At 33.8% G+C, this 18,363-nt stretch overlaps 1 protein-coding gene across 1 annotated transcript in view; it reads right to left on the reverse strand.

The window, feature by feature from the left end:
* Window positions 1-18,363, reverse strand: part of SEMA3A (semaphorin 3A) — a 198,337-nt gene that overhangs the window by 12,019 nt on the left and 167,955 nt on the right. The window contains exons 13-15 of the mRNA XM_037129059.2: window positions 13,879-13,920; window positions 9,305-9,462; window positions 5,082-5,149 (exon numbers count right to left, since the gene is read on the reverse strand). Coding sequence (XP_036984954.2) covers window positions 5,082-5,149; window positions 9,305-9,462; window positions 13,879-13,920 — 268 coding nt within the window. The remainder of the gene's footprint in view (window positions 1-5,081; window positions 5,150-9,304; window positions 9,463-13,878; window positions 13,921-18,363) is intronic.

Below are 18,363 nucleotides of genomic sequence, written 5' to 3' on the forward strand. Positions count from 1 at the left end.
ACTTTGTGAAAACATGAAACATGGACTTTAATGTTTAATTTACTTTTCCCTAAGAGGTATGATAGGAGATGATGGAAAATACCCATTTGCTAAGGCAGAAAACTTCCATACACAATAATGAAAACAAATCTTCCATTTTAATATATTCTCCTTATAAGTTTTGGAAATTAAAAAAATTCAGCATTTCTAAAATGTTTCTGCTCACATTGCTTAGGTTATATGTGTAGAAACACTTAGATAATCTCTGGTGACATATTTAAAAACATTAATAAAGAATAAGAATGACATAAAATATTTATAAATTGTTATTCAGAAGTATATGCATGTTTTGCACACATATACTCTAAATAATTGGATTATTAGCCTAAGGTACTCTCAGAAGATGCTTATTGTGGTGATTGATTATCTCCAGTGAAAAATGTTTCAAAAAGGGTTTACAAAAGTTACAGAAGATAATACCATAGTAAGTTCATTCTAGATGCATACTTCTTTATTTTTTAAGATTTCTGATAGCAGAATGCATGTCATGGTTGCTCCTGATCTGAGTTGAAGTTGCTTTCTTTGGGAAAAAAATTTGTTTTTCTGCAACACACATGAGAATCTACTAACCTGATACCTTTTTTTGGTCTACCCTGTTGGTGCTTTCAGAAAGTAAACCTACCCCTGGCTGGTATGGATTGGGCATCATCCTGCAAACCAAAATGGTGCTGGTTGGATTCCCAGTCTGGGAGCAGGCCTGGGCTCCAGGCCAGGTCCTCAGTTGGGGGTGTGAGGCAACTGATGGATGGTGATGTTCCCCTCCTTCTCTTTCTCTCCTCCCTTCCCCTCTCTCTGAAAATAAATAAATAAAATCTTATAAAAAATAAACCTTGAGTACCACCTTGTGGTTCAAAGAGTATCCCCTCCCTTTTCACTGCCCATAATTATGGTTGAAACAAGCAAATTTCCTTGCTATCTTCTGTACAGGGATTGGTTTTGCCTTCATGCTAATATTGAAGCATATTTTGTCCCGGTGTGCTACTGGGAGCATCTATTAGACAACCCATCTGGGGCAGGTGTTTGCTTTTGTTTTAAGCAGTGCGTGAAATAATGGTGCATCTTACATTCAGTGACATCTTAGACCTGATACAACCTGATAATTTATTAAAGTTAGAGGCTTTTTTTAAGGCTGACATCATAGTCATCTATCACATCTTGAGGCTTCTCTTGGGGCTAAATGTTCAGATTCATAGCTGGATTTTCCTGCATGTATAAAAAAAGCCAAAGCATAGATAGACCAGGCGAGCATTGCTGCAAAATACTAAATTTACAACTCTGCAGACCATAAAAATGACACTGCAAACGATATTTTATAAAATTTTGATGCCAAGAAAGACGTAAATTGATCCAGCTGTCAGGATAATTAAGAAGACTGAATTCTGTAGATGTTTTACTATGAGACGCTGGAAGAAGATGCATGTGTGTAGCACAGCCAAGAGAACTATCACAAAATGAAATTCAATGATGGCGTTTAACTAGAAGTTAGGATATTACATACTTCAAAGATTCAAAAATCTAAGACGTAAAATTTTTAAAAAGTGTTACGGTGGAGGTTTTTTCTTCTCTGAGATGTAGATGAGAGTATGACTCATTTTTGCTTGGTAAGGAAGAGGACATGGGAGGTTGTTTTAAAGGTAAAGTCACTCAGATACTTACGCTGTTGAATGTAGTCAGACCAGTTCCAATTCTCTACACAACAGTCATTTTAAGGAAGGAAACATGTTGCAAAGCATTCATTTGTCTTTAGCATTCTGTATGAGGAGTGAGTGGAAAGACAAGAAGATCTGGCAGCACATACATATTTAGGGTTTTATACTAAAATTTCCCGAGGCGAATGGACAGCAGCAAGAGTGGAGGAGCCCTGGACCAGGGGAAGGGGAGCTGGATGTGTCTGCCTCACCTAAGCGGGCTCACCACCAGTGTGAGTGTCTTTACTAGAGGAGAGCACAGGGCGCTGAGTGAGTGTTAAGGGTTTCATCGAGAGTAAAATTCCTTCCACTGAATTCTGAATTATTTTATACAGTCTCTCTATTAAAACCTCAGGATATGTAAAATATGGAGTGCTACAAAATATGTTTACCATTACAGCTGGAACTGCTTGTCCTGACGTGTGTAATTTGGCTTCAAGTTGCTTAGCAGCTTTCTGTGAAAACATCTCATATTCTTATATGTTTCCATGTGAGCACAGATATTTGATTCCATGTGCGATGTGACATTACCAAGACAACATACATGACTTAAGAGGGCTGAGCTCTGGACTTCTGCCTATTCTACTTTAAGTATTGATAGCACCCATTCAAAAATAGTTCACTGATCCCCAATGGTAAGCCTTGGCCTGGCCAGATGGGTATGCCTGACTTAGTTTCCAAACAGTTAAAATTTACTATAACCTTTGATGTCTAGTTTTTTTTATGTTTGGTCAATTATCAAACAAGCAGACAAGGAGTAAAGAGGCCTTCAGAGAAGAAATGATTCACCACTGCAGAGCTGCTCAGAGTACTTCACCATTTCCTCCCGAGTGTCACAAGCACTTCCTTAGGACTGCTTACACACACACACACACACACCCCAGTAACACTGAATCTCAGCGGTTCCTTCTTCTCTCTACACTGCTCATTCTGATAGAAGAGTCAGGGAGAACTCGATTAATGTTCATTTTGCTTTGTATAATTAAGCAACTCCATATGACCAATTTTTACAAGATTTAACTAATCTAATTTCAAGAAAACACCACTTTAAAATCTGAAGCTCTCTCAGGCTTAGTCAATCAACAGTCAACAACAATAATTTATTCAGTTTCGCTCAAAAAAATAAATAGGTTTTTGGTCAGCTTCTCCTTGTATATACACTCATGATTCCAGCACATATGTAACTAAAAAATACCTCCTGGAGCTAATAAGGGCCTAGATTGCTCAACAAATGGCTGTCTCAGTAAAATATTGCATTAAAAACTCTATTGCATTAAATTGTGAAAGGTCATATTGTATTATATTAAAATTGATTAGTAAAATATAAACATATATATATATTTTATATGTAAAATTTCCTAGCAATCACCAAAATATAGTATGGTATCCTACATACCGTGGTGTATAATAATTATTTATTAGTTAATTGATTGGTAATATTTCTTCAGATGTCCCAATTCTAATTATGATGACATTAATAATAACATCTGACTTAAAAATATTTCCAAAAAAGAATAGATATTATTTAATTCAAACTTCCACTGGAAAAATGAAACAGTTATTAGCTATACTACAGCTTGAAATATTTAAATGATTCATTTAACAAATATTTATTAAATATCTATGTGATATTTATTACCATGATATTCATGATATTGTATCTGTTACAGCCCTCAAGATATAAGAAAGAGCAAAATAACAAGATCTATACTCATATGGACATTAAAGTCTGATTGAAAATGAGCTCTATTACATCATCTTATTTCTTAGCTTCTTCATAGCTCGGGAAATAGATTCTTTAATACAATAAATTAATAATTCATAAGACTAGCTTAAATGTGCTTATCATAATTCAACATTTTTACATGAAACAGATGAACAGAATAGTGAATGTTAACCCCATTTGAAAATTTAAAGACTATAAGTCAATGAGGTACTATATCTGTACAATGACAAAAATTGGTAACATTTTCTCTAACATGGTGGCATTTTTTAATTTATGATAAGAACAATGACAGATAGGAAATTTCTTGGCAAAAAAATTTCCAAGCATAACAGATCCAAAATACAGGCTGAACTCATGACTACCAGTCTTCTGATATTGGCATCCTCTGAACAGCCCTGTGATTGGTCATGAACCAGACACTGGCCTCTACAGGACACCTAACAAAAGACGTGGCCTTCAGAAGAGCAGCTGGGTTGTGGAATACATGCTACAGTGTTACTTGTGCAGTGTGTTTTCTTTTGTAACATTCATGAAACATGAATATTCTACATTCAGAATTAGTAGGTCAAATCCAAGTTTACTGATGAAAATATTAGACCTTCTTTTACAATTAATGTAAAGGGCACCCCAAAAGTTAATAGGATAATTGTGCTCAATTACATTTAAAATGCTTACATTTTACATTTGGGCTATTTTTAATTATGAATTATTCATTAATAGTGATGCCATTGATCAGTTTCCCCAGCAGAGGGAAGCAGAGTTTCATCATTATTTTTGTAAAGGGCTGAAGCACAGGAATAACTATACTACAATTTTACTCCAATTTAAATGAAGATACTTGGTATTTCAGCATTAAAGAAGCATTTCAACATTAAATAGCCCTTGACATTTCAGCAGGCATAAAATGAACTTAGTCTAAAATAGTCAGTTCAACAGAATGTCATACTAGTAAATTAGCCTGAAGATATTGGAATCATTTTCTACTTGACTAGGATAGACAATAACAATATATTGGGTCTATGTCACTAGCATATTGATGAATACTTTGCACGACATTTAAAAACTACACTTTCTGCCCTGGCTGATGTAGCTAAATGGATCAAGCACGAGCCTGTGAACCTAAGGGTAGCTGGTTCGATTCCCAGTCAGGGCACATTCCTGGGTTGCAGGCCAGGTCTCCAGTAGGAGGCACATGAGAGGCAACCACACATTGATGTTTCTCTCCTTCTCTTTCTCCCTCTCTTCCCCTCTCTCTAAAATAAATAAAATCTTTAAAAAATACACTTTGTTCTTTGGTATATTTAAATATATATATATATATTTGCCTCTTATTCTCAGGTTGCTACTGTATATGAAAGCATATACTTAAACTGATTTTTTTGTTAATATGAGAAAACTGAACTTTAAGTCTCATAAGGATTCAAAGTCTTTAATTTATCATACATGTAGGCATAATTCATTTCTTTGTGTTCTTTAGAATTTTCTTTCTCTTTGGTTTTCTTTCTCCTTAATTGCATTTCTGTAAGTATTCTGGGAGCGGTGTGTGCCCTGCCTGTGTGTGGATGTGCATTATTTCTTGTGATTTCATCCTCATGGTAGCAGGTTAAAAGATGAAAAATGTAACTTACCATGGTGTTGCAAGTCTGAACAGTGAGTTAGTGGGTCTCCATTTCTTATATCTTGTCGTCTTGTGCGTCTAAAACAATTCATTCAAAAGGTATTATTGTACCTCTAGTCCCTCTTGGGAATTTGTCATTAGACTTAATATGAATCAAAAATCAAAGAGTCTCAGAGTATATCCAAAAAGACCATCTATGTCTGACTAAAAGATTTTTTAAGAGCAGCTTATTACACCTGTGAGGGCAGTCTCCAAGATGATCAAACGGACAAACAGTACGCAAATATATCAATAATGCATTAAAAGTCTTTCAAAGACCTCTGTAATAGAAAATTCATGTTTTGTTTTGTTTTGCTACTGGATATGAATCGGTAAGAATGTAACATCTAGAAACTCCTAAGTTTTTAACATCTTAAATTTTGATTCTCAGCAAAACCCACAAAAAATAGAATAGCAATTCATTTCTTCTTAAACAGTAAATGTTTTTTTTCTAATCGCTAATGAGGGAGTAAGCTTGAAAATTAAAACTCATACAACTGTGCTCTTTCTCTTAACATATATACAGTTCCTTAAATTGACTTTTGTTAAGTTTAAAAGTATTGACTATCAATTCTATTGTTAAGTTAGCTAAAAGTTTTCTTTTATGGTTGCTATGATTAACCTTTTAAAAACAAAATATTTCATTTAAGATCACAGAGCTGTGACTGAAAATTTATTTACTTGGGCAATGAATAAAAGAAGAAATTCAAGAACAAATATTGAGGAGCAAGGCCTCCTTTTGTCAGTCAGGTGAGTGACAATGAACTTACCTCTGAAAGAAATGACAAATTTGCTATAAAAATCTAAATGAGTTTCTCTTTCCTTCTACTGCTCAGATTATGTTAGTGGTGGTACATTCTGGGTGTTCTGCCTACACTTAGCTAACGCCTGACCAGGAAGAAGGAGGTTGTCTCTAGCCATTGTGGTGCAAACAAGATATATAGTTCCAGAAAGAGGCTAAAATGGAGATTGCCCATGTGTAACAGACTGGAAGAGATTGGGGACACTTGTCCAACTGTTTCCCACATCTGTTTTAGTGGGTATTGTCTTTCTGCAGAGTCAGTTACTGTCCATGAAAAGAGCTCTCACAAAGGCCATTGAGAATTGCAAACATGGAATTTGTTACTGGATTCATAAATTTAGAAGTCCGAAGTATTTATAGATTCCTATTTGTAGAATTGGTGAGACTGTCAACAGATGTTGCACATTTCAAAATTGAGCCAACAAGAGGACTTGTGAAACACAAACCACAAACACTTGGGAAGGCATTTTTTTTTACTGCATCTTAAGCTTTGAAAAATGCCATTACAAAGGATATATAAATATGAGGTCTCTAAACATCCTTTTCAAAGACACATGAAACTGAATTAAGTAAAATCTGCAAAGCACAAAATTTTTAAATAATAATTCCTTCAATTGTGGATTGTAGGTATGCAATAAACACATTTCAAGAATATAATAATATAAAGCTTTTTAACATATGATAGCTGTAGTTATGGTTTTAATCCTTCTTATTAAAATTAGCTTAAAATTAGAACGGAGTATTACTAAATTAGGCAATGTGAAGCACTTGCCCATGGAAAGGAAATGATATTCAATTTTACTTCAAACATGAATTCACACCTTTTGAATAACATTAAAAGTCTCATAGAACTAACTGATTTAAAGAACCATAAAATTTTAATCAAATATTTAATTTGATTGCTGTAAAAGCTGCACAGTTTTATTTATTAAACTATCCATAGTTTCTTTAATCAATAACACATTATCTCCACACTGACGTTTTGTTTTAAATATAAACTTCCAATTAAATCAATATGTGTATATAAATAATACAAACATGTCATCTCAATTCTGAATGCTAAAAGCTTGAGAAAATTATATTTATTAAATGAAATAGCCTAATACTAAATTTTCATTCACTATTACTAACAAGAAAAGTATCTAGGTTTTAATTCATGTGGACTGATTATATGACAAAGTTATTGATGATTAACCACTACATGTCAATATTATCTAGAGTGGTATAATCAACATATTTTGGTAGATATTAGGATTATTTTTCCCCTAATATTTTCCAAACATTTAAAAAAAGCAAATATTGTAGAATACCTTTCACTAGCAATAAAAAATATCTATGCTATAGCTTCTTATAAAACATGAACTATGATAATAAAATTTATTTCTCCTAAAATGCAGTTGCTTAATAATGCTGATTTCTAGTTTATATTTCAATAATTTTATGTGTATAAGTTTATGTGTACTCCTTGCCTTTAGGTTTTTATTAGCATGATATTATATATTACTTTCATCTATCATTCCTTGTTTTTTAAACAGTGGTAAATATCAACATAGAAAGACAGCTGCTATAAATGGTAGAGAACATGTTGAGATAATGATTTTGTAAAAGTAAGAAAAGAATTTAAAGAAGAAGTGAAACAAGTTTTTATACAACTTTCAGATTGTGCTGAGTTCCCTGAAGTATAAGTGAGCCTCCTTAATATAACACTATACACAAATGCTGGAAGCACTGTTCCTAATACACTTAATCTCCCAGATAGAGACTTACAGTTATATTTACATAAATATATTTATATTACATTCAAAATACATGTATTTAAACTATATCAAATATATTTATTTAAAATGTTTATATTATATTTAAATACATTAATTTATATTTAAAATATATTTATTTTATATGATATAAAGTAAATATATTTTAAATATAACTTCTAGGCACACTTTAGCAGTTTTTATTCAAGCATGACCTAAAAAATATTTTAAGTAGCATTATCAAGAGTATACTCAAAATATTTGTATATTATGTATATACAGATTGAGAAATAGTGGTATTTTAATGTAGTTTTATACTCGAAATTCAAACACTGCTATCATCAAATACATGATGATACTAGGATAATATAGTAGCCTTTAAATTTTGGGGTGGTCAAAAATATATATTTGGGTCCAACAAAGATGTAAAGTTATCAGGTTGCTAGGATTATATCCTAAGAATCATAAAACATCAATTTCAAAGAACCTATGCACCACAATGTTTATAGCAGCACAATTTACAGTAGCCAAGAGTTGGAAGCAACCTAGGTGCCCATCAGTAAATGAATGGATCAAAAATTGTGGTACATATAAACAATGGAATTCTATGCAGCAGAGAGAAAGAAGGAGCTACTACCCTTTGCAACAACATGGATGGAACTGGAAAGCATTATGCTGAGTGAAATAGGCCAGGTGTTGAAAGACAAATACCATATGATCTCACCTTTAACAGGAAGCTAAACACCAAAACAAACAAGCAAGCAGAATAAAAACAAAGACACTGAAATAGAAAACAAGGGGACAGTGGCCAGAGGAGAGAGGGAAGGGAATTTAAGGGGGAAAGAGGGGAGGGATTTGGAGGAACAAATAGGAAGGACACAGGGAAGAGAACTAAGGGGGGTGGAAATGGGAGGGAGGTGGGGAGCACGGGGTAGGGTGGGCTGGGATGGGAGAAATAGACAAAAATCTGTACTTGAAAAATAACTAAATAAAATTTAAAAAAGATGTAAAGTTAATCAATACTATATGAAAATATGATACCTTCAAACCTAGAAACAATTCTTTTAAACTTTTTATCATCGGGCCCCTGTACTCTCAAAGACTCTAAAGGTAAGTAAATTCTTTCCCCTGAGAATTTCCTATTCATCCAAGGACATGGATTGCCATATTAAAATTTAGAACCATAATGAAATGTTGCTGAATAAAAACTGAAGGTTTTTTTTGTTTTTTTGCGGGTTTTTTTTTGACAAAACAGCATTTTCATCAAAAAGCACAAGACTCCGCCTAGATTCTGTCTGACTTTTACCCTCAGTTTTCCTCTGTGTAAAGTGAAGCTGCAAAACTTTGCAATTGCCAAGTATAAACATTCAATGATATTACTGTGATGTTTTAGATTCCCCTCAGTAATCTACTAAAAGTATCTGTCCCATTACATTTGTTCATATGTGACAGGACCCAACTACCCTATTATACATTTTTCTGACGGTTTTGACTATTCCGGGAAAAGGGGCAAATATCTAAACCTCTTTTTATTCACTGAAAAAAGTTGGTAAGCTAATATGAAGAAAGGTGTTTCAAAAATAGAATCAGGTACCATAAATAGCAAGCATTTGTGTTTATTCGTAACGTCTTCCCTACCTCTTTGCAGTAGGAAAGTAGCGAGAGCAGGAAGAGCCGTCCCAGGCACAGTAGGGGTCTCGGGCCAGGCAGCACTCGGCGCAGGCTTTCCCGTAAACATCACAGCGGTGCAGAGGGAGCTGGGCCACGCCCACCACGGAACCAATGTAGAGGTGTTGCTGCAGAAAAGAGTCTGCTGTTATGGCGAAAACTATCTTGTATTTCAAATCTCTTCTTTCTTAATAAAGTTTATACATATCTTATCAATGATAAATTTATATTTGTGCATTTAAAAATCCCGTTATTGATAGCTTCTTCGAAGGCCTGGCAGATAATCTGACAAAAATGGGCAAGATGAAAATACTAATATTTGACCGAAACAGGTGTAGTTTATAAGTGTAAAACCCAGGGAAGATAAGGAAGGTAGTAATAAGTACCCTATATGTCAATTACACTTAAATTAAAAAAATTAAAAACAGTAGACACTGAGCAATGCAATGTTCAAACTTTCGGGGTTTTTTCTTAATACTTCTTTGTTTTGACTTGTGTTCGTGATTCTGAGTAAGCAGGTTACTTGCTGTGAGTTCCCGAGGCAGGAATCATTTGCTTCGGACTCTTGGCTGCCCTACTGTATACACCGCCTACAGTGGAGTTTCAGGGCTTGTGTCTGTGGGTCGTTTTGCCCAACACCAACAGTGTTGTTCTTGCACTGCCTCCAGGAAGACTACTTTAAACAAAACCACTAACTTCTCATTGAAAAGGTCACAAAAGAGGGAGATCAAGTGCATGCTAGCTGATGCAGTAGATTTAAATCAAGAGCTCAGGCATTGTGAAACAGAGCTCTAATGGGCATTGGAATACCTGCATTCTAGGTCTTGCCCTACATTAACACTGTGTGTGACCTTGGGGCAGTCACATAATATTTCTAAGACTTACCCATAAAATGGGCATGTTTAACTAAATTTTTAAAGTACGCATCCAGATAAAATGTTCTACAATGTCATTGTCCTCAGTTTGTTTGGAGTTACCCAATAAGGCAGATAGTAGAGGGGTAACTCCAAAACTTTCTAGTAGTGACTAATTCAGGATTTCAGTACAATGTAAAAAATGCCTGTAACAAAGTTGAGCCAACCTAGCATATCAGCTACAAATGTATCTAAATGTAATGTGAAGTATAAATATAATTATTTTCTGTTTATTCACATTTACTGTAATTGGTGTCATAGCTCCCCTTTCTTACACTAAGGGCTTGAATAGCAACTGTGTAAATACTGCCCTGACCAGAGTGGCTCAGCTGGTTAGGAACTGCCCTGCAAAGTGAAAGGTTGCTGGTTTGATTCCCAGTCAAGGCACACACCTGGGTTGTGGGCCCGATCCCCAGTCGGGTGTGTGTGAGAGGCAACTGATCTATGTTTCCCTTCTCTTTCTCCTACCTTTCCTATCAATCAATCAATCAATCAATATTTTTAAAAGCTGTGTAAATACTGAAACGTAACAGTTTGCATGGAAAAGATCTTAAAAGTATATTTTTATTTCTCAACAATATAAGTAAAAATAAATTACAAACAGATGGGTCTCTGAGCCATGTGTGCTATTTTTAAATGTTAAAAATTGAGCATCAACAATGGATATTAATACAATTGTATTTCCGAAAGACTCTCAAAGATAGACTATACATATGAATAAACAAGTAAGTTGAATAAAAAACCCAAAGTACCTATTAGAATTAAATTATTAAGGTTATAAGGACTACCTATATAGAAAGTAATTCTGTGCTTCAAGCTAACCAACTAACTTATCTTAATACAAGAAAGAGAACTTAAGGGAAAGAAATAACACAATAAAAATAAACCACTGTAGAAGCAGTTATCTCGATAAATGTTGCTCATTCCATTCCAGTAAGTGAAAACTACAGTATATCATATTTTAGTATAGTATAGAGCATATATTATAGCTGATCAAGTTTTTACAGTACTCATGTTTTATTACTATGTATTGAAAGATGACACAAGCCATGGCAAATTAAGAAATGATAAAGTCCCTGGGAGAAAAAGGTGAAGTATTGTCTTTGAGTGTTTTGCCGAGAGACAATTAGATTAAATCATATCTTTCTTAAAGAATTACAGTATGCATTAACAATTGACCATAATTTGAAAAATATTCACAGGAAACTTAATTAGTGGGAGAAACTCCCCCACCCTTATCCTTTATTTCTCTTTCAAAAAGCATCATTTAAACAATAAAGTTAGATTGTATTGAAAGCAATCTCAATGTTAATTATTTAAAATGGGGTAGCAATATCCTGAAGTACATCTGGCACTGGAGAATATGGACATGTTGAACCATATATTGTGATCATTACTGTTTAAAAAGCTATTGATCAAGTTTGTGATACCTAATTTAAAAATCTCTATGTCCTTAAGAAACATGAACAAAATTCATATTTGTGCATCTTTAAAACTATGACATTAGAGTAGAAAAAGAGTTGCTATTATCAAATATTGAAACCTTTAATATTCTTTTAAGAGAAAAACAGAGAAATAACACAGGAAAAATAGAAACACCCAAATATAGCAACTGAAATTATTGTAATGAAAACCTAAAGTTTATAAAATGCCCCAAATTAAATACAACCCAGTACTAACTTATATTTTCCAATTTTCTGTGATACTGTCAGTGATTTGCAAAACTGATTATGCTGTCCAAATGAAATACAGGGGAGGTTTGCAGGCACCGCTGAGCATAATCCAGTTGCTAGCGAGTGACCTGATGTGCTTTTTTCTGCCCAATTTAACATCACCATAGGCTTTCTCACTATCCTCCTTAACAAGTTGCAGGTCATAAAGCAGGAGATGAGTCTATTTATCTAGAAAATTAGTTGCAGACTGCTTGTCCCTCTTGACACTATTGCCTCCCTTTTCAAATTTCCATGAGCATTGAAGTAATTGAGTCACAGCTACATGGAATGAAACTTCCACTATTTGAAAATAAAGCCTGGAGACACTGTTTTTTATTTTGGTATTTTAAATGTATATACTACTTTTTTGTGAGATGTATTACATTTAATAGTGAATTCCTAAGATAGCTTTATGTATTTTTAACCTTTTCTTAAAGATTTTATTTAATTTTAGAGAAAGGGGAAAGAGGGAGAAAGAGAGGGAGAGAAACATCAATGTGTGGTTGCCTCTCCCACGCCCCCTACTGGGAACCTGACCTGCAACCCAGGCATGTGCCCCAACTAGGAATCAAACCGGAGACCCTTTGGTTTGCAGGCCGGCACTCAATCCACTGAGCCACACCAGCTTTACCATTTTTTAAACAGAAAGAAATGTTTTACAATATTAGATAGATGTACTGTAATTAAGACTAGTAATGAAACCCAGCACAAAATGATGAATGAATCATTACAAGAGAGAGTATTCCAGTCTCACTTCCATCTTGAAAATCCTCAGATTTCCTTGCCAACAGTTGATAATTTTTAGATTATAAAAATAGGTGAACACATACTTATGACAGTGTAGGATAACAGTATCAGGTCTATAATATCTGCACTCTGAGTTTCTGTAAATATCTTAGAGTTATCAATCTATTTTGACATGTATGGATGGAAAGGATATACACTGAGTTTTACTGGCATAGTATTTCAGTGTCTTGTACAAAAGGTAATGCACGATCAGAGATAAGATGAGCTAAATTATTCTCCTGTTAAACAATTTTGTATTTTTAAGTGCTCACTGCAGTGAGTGAGGGACTCCTACTATATTGTTTTGTTTCCTACAGGGTTATTTAATAATTAATTATTAATTCAACTCAATACCAAATCTTTAAAAAATATATAGTTACCAGTTATATATTGGATAGAATGGTTAGATAACATTTATGAGGAAAAGATACATTTCTTAGAAGTTAAAGTTATATTTGTTTTATACATGTCATTTAGCATTTAGAAGTGATTTGTTTTTAAGCATCTTGCCAAAGGATTAGTTCAATGTGAACGGACAGACTATTAACATGCTGTCCGTAACCCATGAATTCATGGAGTATAACGACATCATTTGGCTATGACCATTTTTCTGTTTTCCCTTAATATTTAGCCAAATTAAATGTTTTCTCCAGAATATAATACTACTGAAAGAGTAAAATTACCTTTAAAGTCAAATTCTCCAAACACATATAATCTGTTATATAATTTTATTAGCCTATAAAATGTATTTTGGCTATACATGCAAATGAAATTATAAACTTATATTCTGAAATATTCACCACTGTTAATTTTAAAGGACAGATAGAGAAATAAAAATAATTATTGAGTAAATTATATTACAGTGACTAAAATTGTTATAAATGAAAATTTATAACAAATAATAATCCAAGAAATATTTTTATAGAATATACATGAAATTGGTCAAAATGTGGGGGCAATAAAAATATCTTTAATTTTCATTTTACTAGCTTGTTGTAAGACCATTCTTTTCTCTTTGTTTGAACAATTATTAATAAATCTGTAAAATTTGATGGATCATAAAATATTTACTTATTTGAAACACAAAATTAACCAAATGTAGACTACTGATTTAAATACATAATGGAAGTACCTGCTTAGTGGAAAGCTCCATTGCTGAAATAGTAGTTGGTTCCTAAAGAAGAAAAAGAAAATGTAAACCTTTGGTCAATTATAAAGTCATTAATTAATTAACATGGAACAGAAACATAAGCTGTCAGAGAGGAAACATCAGTGCTCACAAGAAGCAACATAATTGGGAAATAAGATGCATGAAAGAAATTGCTTAGATAAGTGTTAAATGTGTAGAACAGACTGTAAGAGTGTGTTAATATCCCCCAGGCAGACTATTAGGAACACACCTGTAGTTGATCAAGTTGGGTTTATTGCTCGTTGCAATAAGGGAGACCACGGAACTGCTCAGTAAGTGTTGGAAAAGACTTACATCTTTTGGGCTTGTGTTAGGTGATTTAAAAGAGGGTTCAAGGAAGTGAGGGTTTGCTCTGCTATCAAAAAGCAGAGATAATTCTATAATTAGGTATCTTTATCAATCTTACTTAGAAGGAGGGAAGAACAGAGTGAAGAGAAAGCAGTGGTTAGAAAAAAGTAGCAATCACTCATATAGGTATGATAGGTGCATTTGGCCACTTTTTATGGTTTAGACAATGTTTATGTTCTTGTCTGTGTTCTGACATAATTACAGAGAGGTCTTGCATATCTCTTGATTCATCATGGTTTCAGAGTGGACGTCTCTGATGTCGGCCTTCTGTGAAAATGTGTATCTTTTTCTGGCAAACACTGTGGCCTGCTGAGTGGCAGGCTGACTCCTAATAACACCAATGAAGAGTGATGGCATTAGGTTAGTTTCCAGCTTCTGAGGACTGTGTGGGCTTAGTTGGGATGAGAACGCTGTTACATGATAGGCTACTGAAGCCTATGAAGAACACATAGAGTTAGCATGAATAAATACTGTTCTGTGATGAACTCAGATCATCAAAATGCTATTCACCTGAACTCATGAGCCTATTCCTCTTACTTTACTTTCATTGAACTGTGCTCCATCATATCTTTCGCCGACGACAAACAACACTAAGAAGGAGGTTGCTTAAGGGTTTCAGAGGTGGCTAATGAGAATAAGGCTTAGATAAAAAAATTAATCTTAAAAGGCATTACTTTATAGGTGGCTGAATGTGAGCCCTAAAAAAAGTATAAAAAGCTAGACTCTGGTTCCAAACTATGTATTTAAATAGTAACTCAAACCTGACCAGAAGTGTGATATTAGAGCTACATAACCTCTTTGTAATTCAGTTTTCTCATCTAAATAATAACTATGAAGGTACCATCTTCAAGATGGTTGAGAGGATTGAGTTAATAAACATAAAGCACTTTTGCAAATGTGCTTGTTCTTTCTACACACGCACGCATATCCATATCCTTTTCTTGCTGTAGTTTTTCTCTTTAGTGCTTATCATTACCTGGAAGTATATACATATAATTTATCTTGTGTCTTATAAATCCCCCCCCCAATGTTCCAGAGCAGAGTCTCAAATATGTTTTTATCTGTAGGTGGAGAGCAAGAGTAAGGAACTAAGAATTGAGAGGAAGGAGGAAAAGTCAATAAAATTATATGTCATTGAAGTCACCACTGAGGGAAAATCTGAGAACCCTAGGCAATGACTGCCAAAACTGTCCACTGAGGTTTGTACTAGGAAAAGTATTCATTCATTCCATTACTCAGTGGGTGCCCACAGGGATGGTAAACCTCCCATCCTACCAGTTGTGACTCTTGTTTGCCCTTTTGCCTGCTGCCAGAAAGTGAAAGACACACAGGGGAATTAAGGCAGGCTAATGAGATGTGAGCAGGGGGCAAATTTAGGACAGGTATTTTTTTGTGTTTTCACTGCCAAATCTGGGACTGTTCCTGGCATTTAGAAATTCTCCATCAATGTCTGTTGAATGAATGAATGCCACAGTAAATTAATGAATGAATCCTCTACCAATTTTCCTCTTTCTCTCCTATCTTTTCTACTTTGCCCAGTATATTCTGTTCCTTCCACTGAATTTGTATATGAGATAAAGGCACCTATCATTTTAAAAGTCCTTAATCCTTCAAGCTTAGCTGGGAGTTCTTTGAATATATTATAAATATTGTAGACTCACTGTTTTTATTTGTTCATTTTCCATTAAGAGCCATTGATCCCTTGGCCCACTGAGTCTAACCCTTACTGTGCAGAGGTTGCCTACCACCATCAGGGGCAGAAATCTCCAAAGAACTGTCTTGCTGAATGGACAAATTCAAGTTTATACTAGTATTTCTAGATTTTGTTTTATGTGGCACTATTGACCACTTATTTCTTCTTGACTATTTCCTATATTAAATTTCTGTATGCCTTGGAACTCTTTATTGATTCTTTATTGTTAGTTTTTTTTAGAGTCTTTTCGAGCTCTCGACATTCCCCACGTGTTAGCTTTCCCTTGCCGGATCCTGTTCACTCTTCTTTGGATGCCACATTCTTTTTCAGGACAGCTCATACACTTTTGTGGTTTAAATTACCCTACTTCATGCTACAAAATTGCACATTTTCACTTCAAATTGTGAGCTGACTGCAAGATTTTCTTAACAAATTTCAGATAATCGGCTTGAAACAAATGAGAAAAATAATGTAGCATGTAATTTAATTTAATTGGGGTGATATAGAGATTTTCCATAGTTCCCTATTTTCATAGTTTAAATTAATAACATTTAAAATGTTTTGTAGGAATTATAACTCATAAAGATAACTACAATAAGAGGAATGTCTATCAATTTTCTCTATGAAGAGATACAATCTTTAGAATTTAGTGGCATCAAATCACAAAAATCAGGGGACAATTCCTCAATGATTTTTACCTAAAAAGACAAAGAGGACTATTTTATTTAGTTTTATATGATATTGGAATCAATGAACCCAAACAGAGAGTTTAGAAGAGTTAGGAAAATTTTCCATAGCAATTTCTTCCATTCCAAGAATTTTACATGAGAAATGATTAGGTTGTTATGTAAGCAGCTAACTTCAAGCAGGCTTTCATCAAATGTATTTTACATTCAAGGTGTAAGAAAAGTGCTTCTTAGAGAATTATTAAAAGCTTAAAGTGAAAGTTATATGTAGCTAAATTCTTTGAAGAACTTATGTGAAACTATTTAAAAGGGAAACTGATTAACATTCTACATTTCATGGTCACTTAATTAAATATCTACAAGGTAGATGAAAATGAATTAATTACTTCATACATACATTGTAAAACAAAACTAAACCCAATCCACACCAAACTCACATTATGTCACATTATGATTTCAACATTCTTAAATTAAGATCTTAGAATTTGTTAATTAAAAGAACCTTATTTATTTTTTAGACTGGAAAATTAATTACAGTTTGGAATAAAAGGTATACTGTATACTGCCTGTGGTTGAATTAATAGGTAATATATTAAGATGACATAACATTTAAAGAAACGATGTATTTTTCTGTGAAATAACTGGTGGTAAATATAATTTCCATTTAAAGCAGATATAGCTTTATAGGCATCTTTCCATGCAAACAGATTCACTTGCAAATACAATTGGTATTTAAGTAATTAGCATCTTTTCAAGATTTTCTATGATTCCAATTTATTAAATTTTTCCAGATATAACCTAATCCTTTTTAAACTTTTTCACTTACATAGCTTTTCACCCTGCCGATCCCAGGACAATCTGACGCTGCTGCTTCCTCCGGGCTAAGCACATGGGCGCTCCTTTAGAATGAGTTCATGGTCTAGGTTCGGAAAGCATCGATTTTGCCTTATATTTGAGTGAAAATTAAACTCTCATTTACTCGCTCCGCTGTTCATGGAATATTGAGTAAAGTTGGTGAAAAATGGCTGTGTTGTTGAAGTAACTGCCTTGCAAAGCCTCGCCATCAATAGGACTACAAAACCCATCATACTAAATGCGCTGCCACTTGATGTAAATGCTCCACCGTCTCAAAAGTAAAACGCAATTTGGACTGGAAATAAAACCCCACATGGAGTAAAGTAAAAATCAACACATGTCTGGCTTTTAGATCCTTTTAATATTTTTAAGAAGATACATATGCAGGATTTGCAAGCATTTTAAAGGAGACTTTTATTTGAATAACTAGTTAACAGTAGCTACCATTTACTAGTAATTTTAATCTAAAACATTAAAAAATTATGAACTGAAGAACTTGAGGATCAACTGACTATACCCAACATGTTCAGGATCACATAGTAAATATGATTCAAATATCAATTTATGATTGTAATAATATTTGAATTGTTTGTCTAGTATTTTAATACCATTTTGAATATATAATGACAATTCAAAGCCATTTCTAGACTCCTGTAACAATGCCAATTTTATTTCACTTCTTATTACCTATGAAAATTTTACTCTAAAGTGGAAATTTTTATTACAGAGCAATATTTTTTCCTATATTCTGATTGGGATTTCATTTCCCTCAAATAAAAGTTTCTTGGCGATAACTTAAGCCACTGGAATGTTCTGTGCATAGCCACGGTGTTTTCCTAAAACCAA

The sequence above is a fragment of the Artibeus jamaicensis genome, unplaced genomic scaffold (genome assembly GCF_021234435.1).
Source record: "Artibeus jamaicensis isolate MK-2021 breed Jamaican fruit bat unplaced genomic scaffold, CSHL_Jam_final contig_787, whole genome shotgun sequence".
Taxonomy (NCBI): domain Eukaryota; kingdom Metazoa; phylum Chordata; class Mammalia; order Chiroptera; family Phyllostomidae; genus Artibeus; species Artibeus jamaicensis.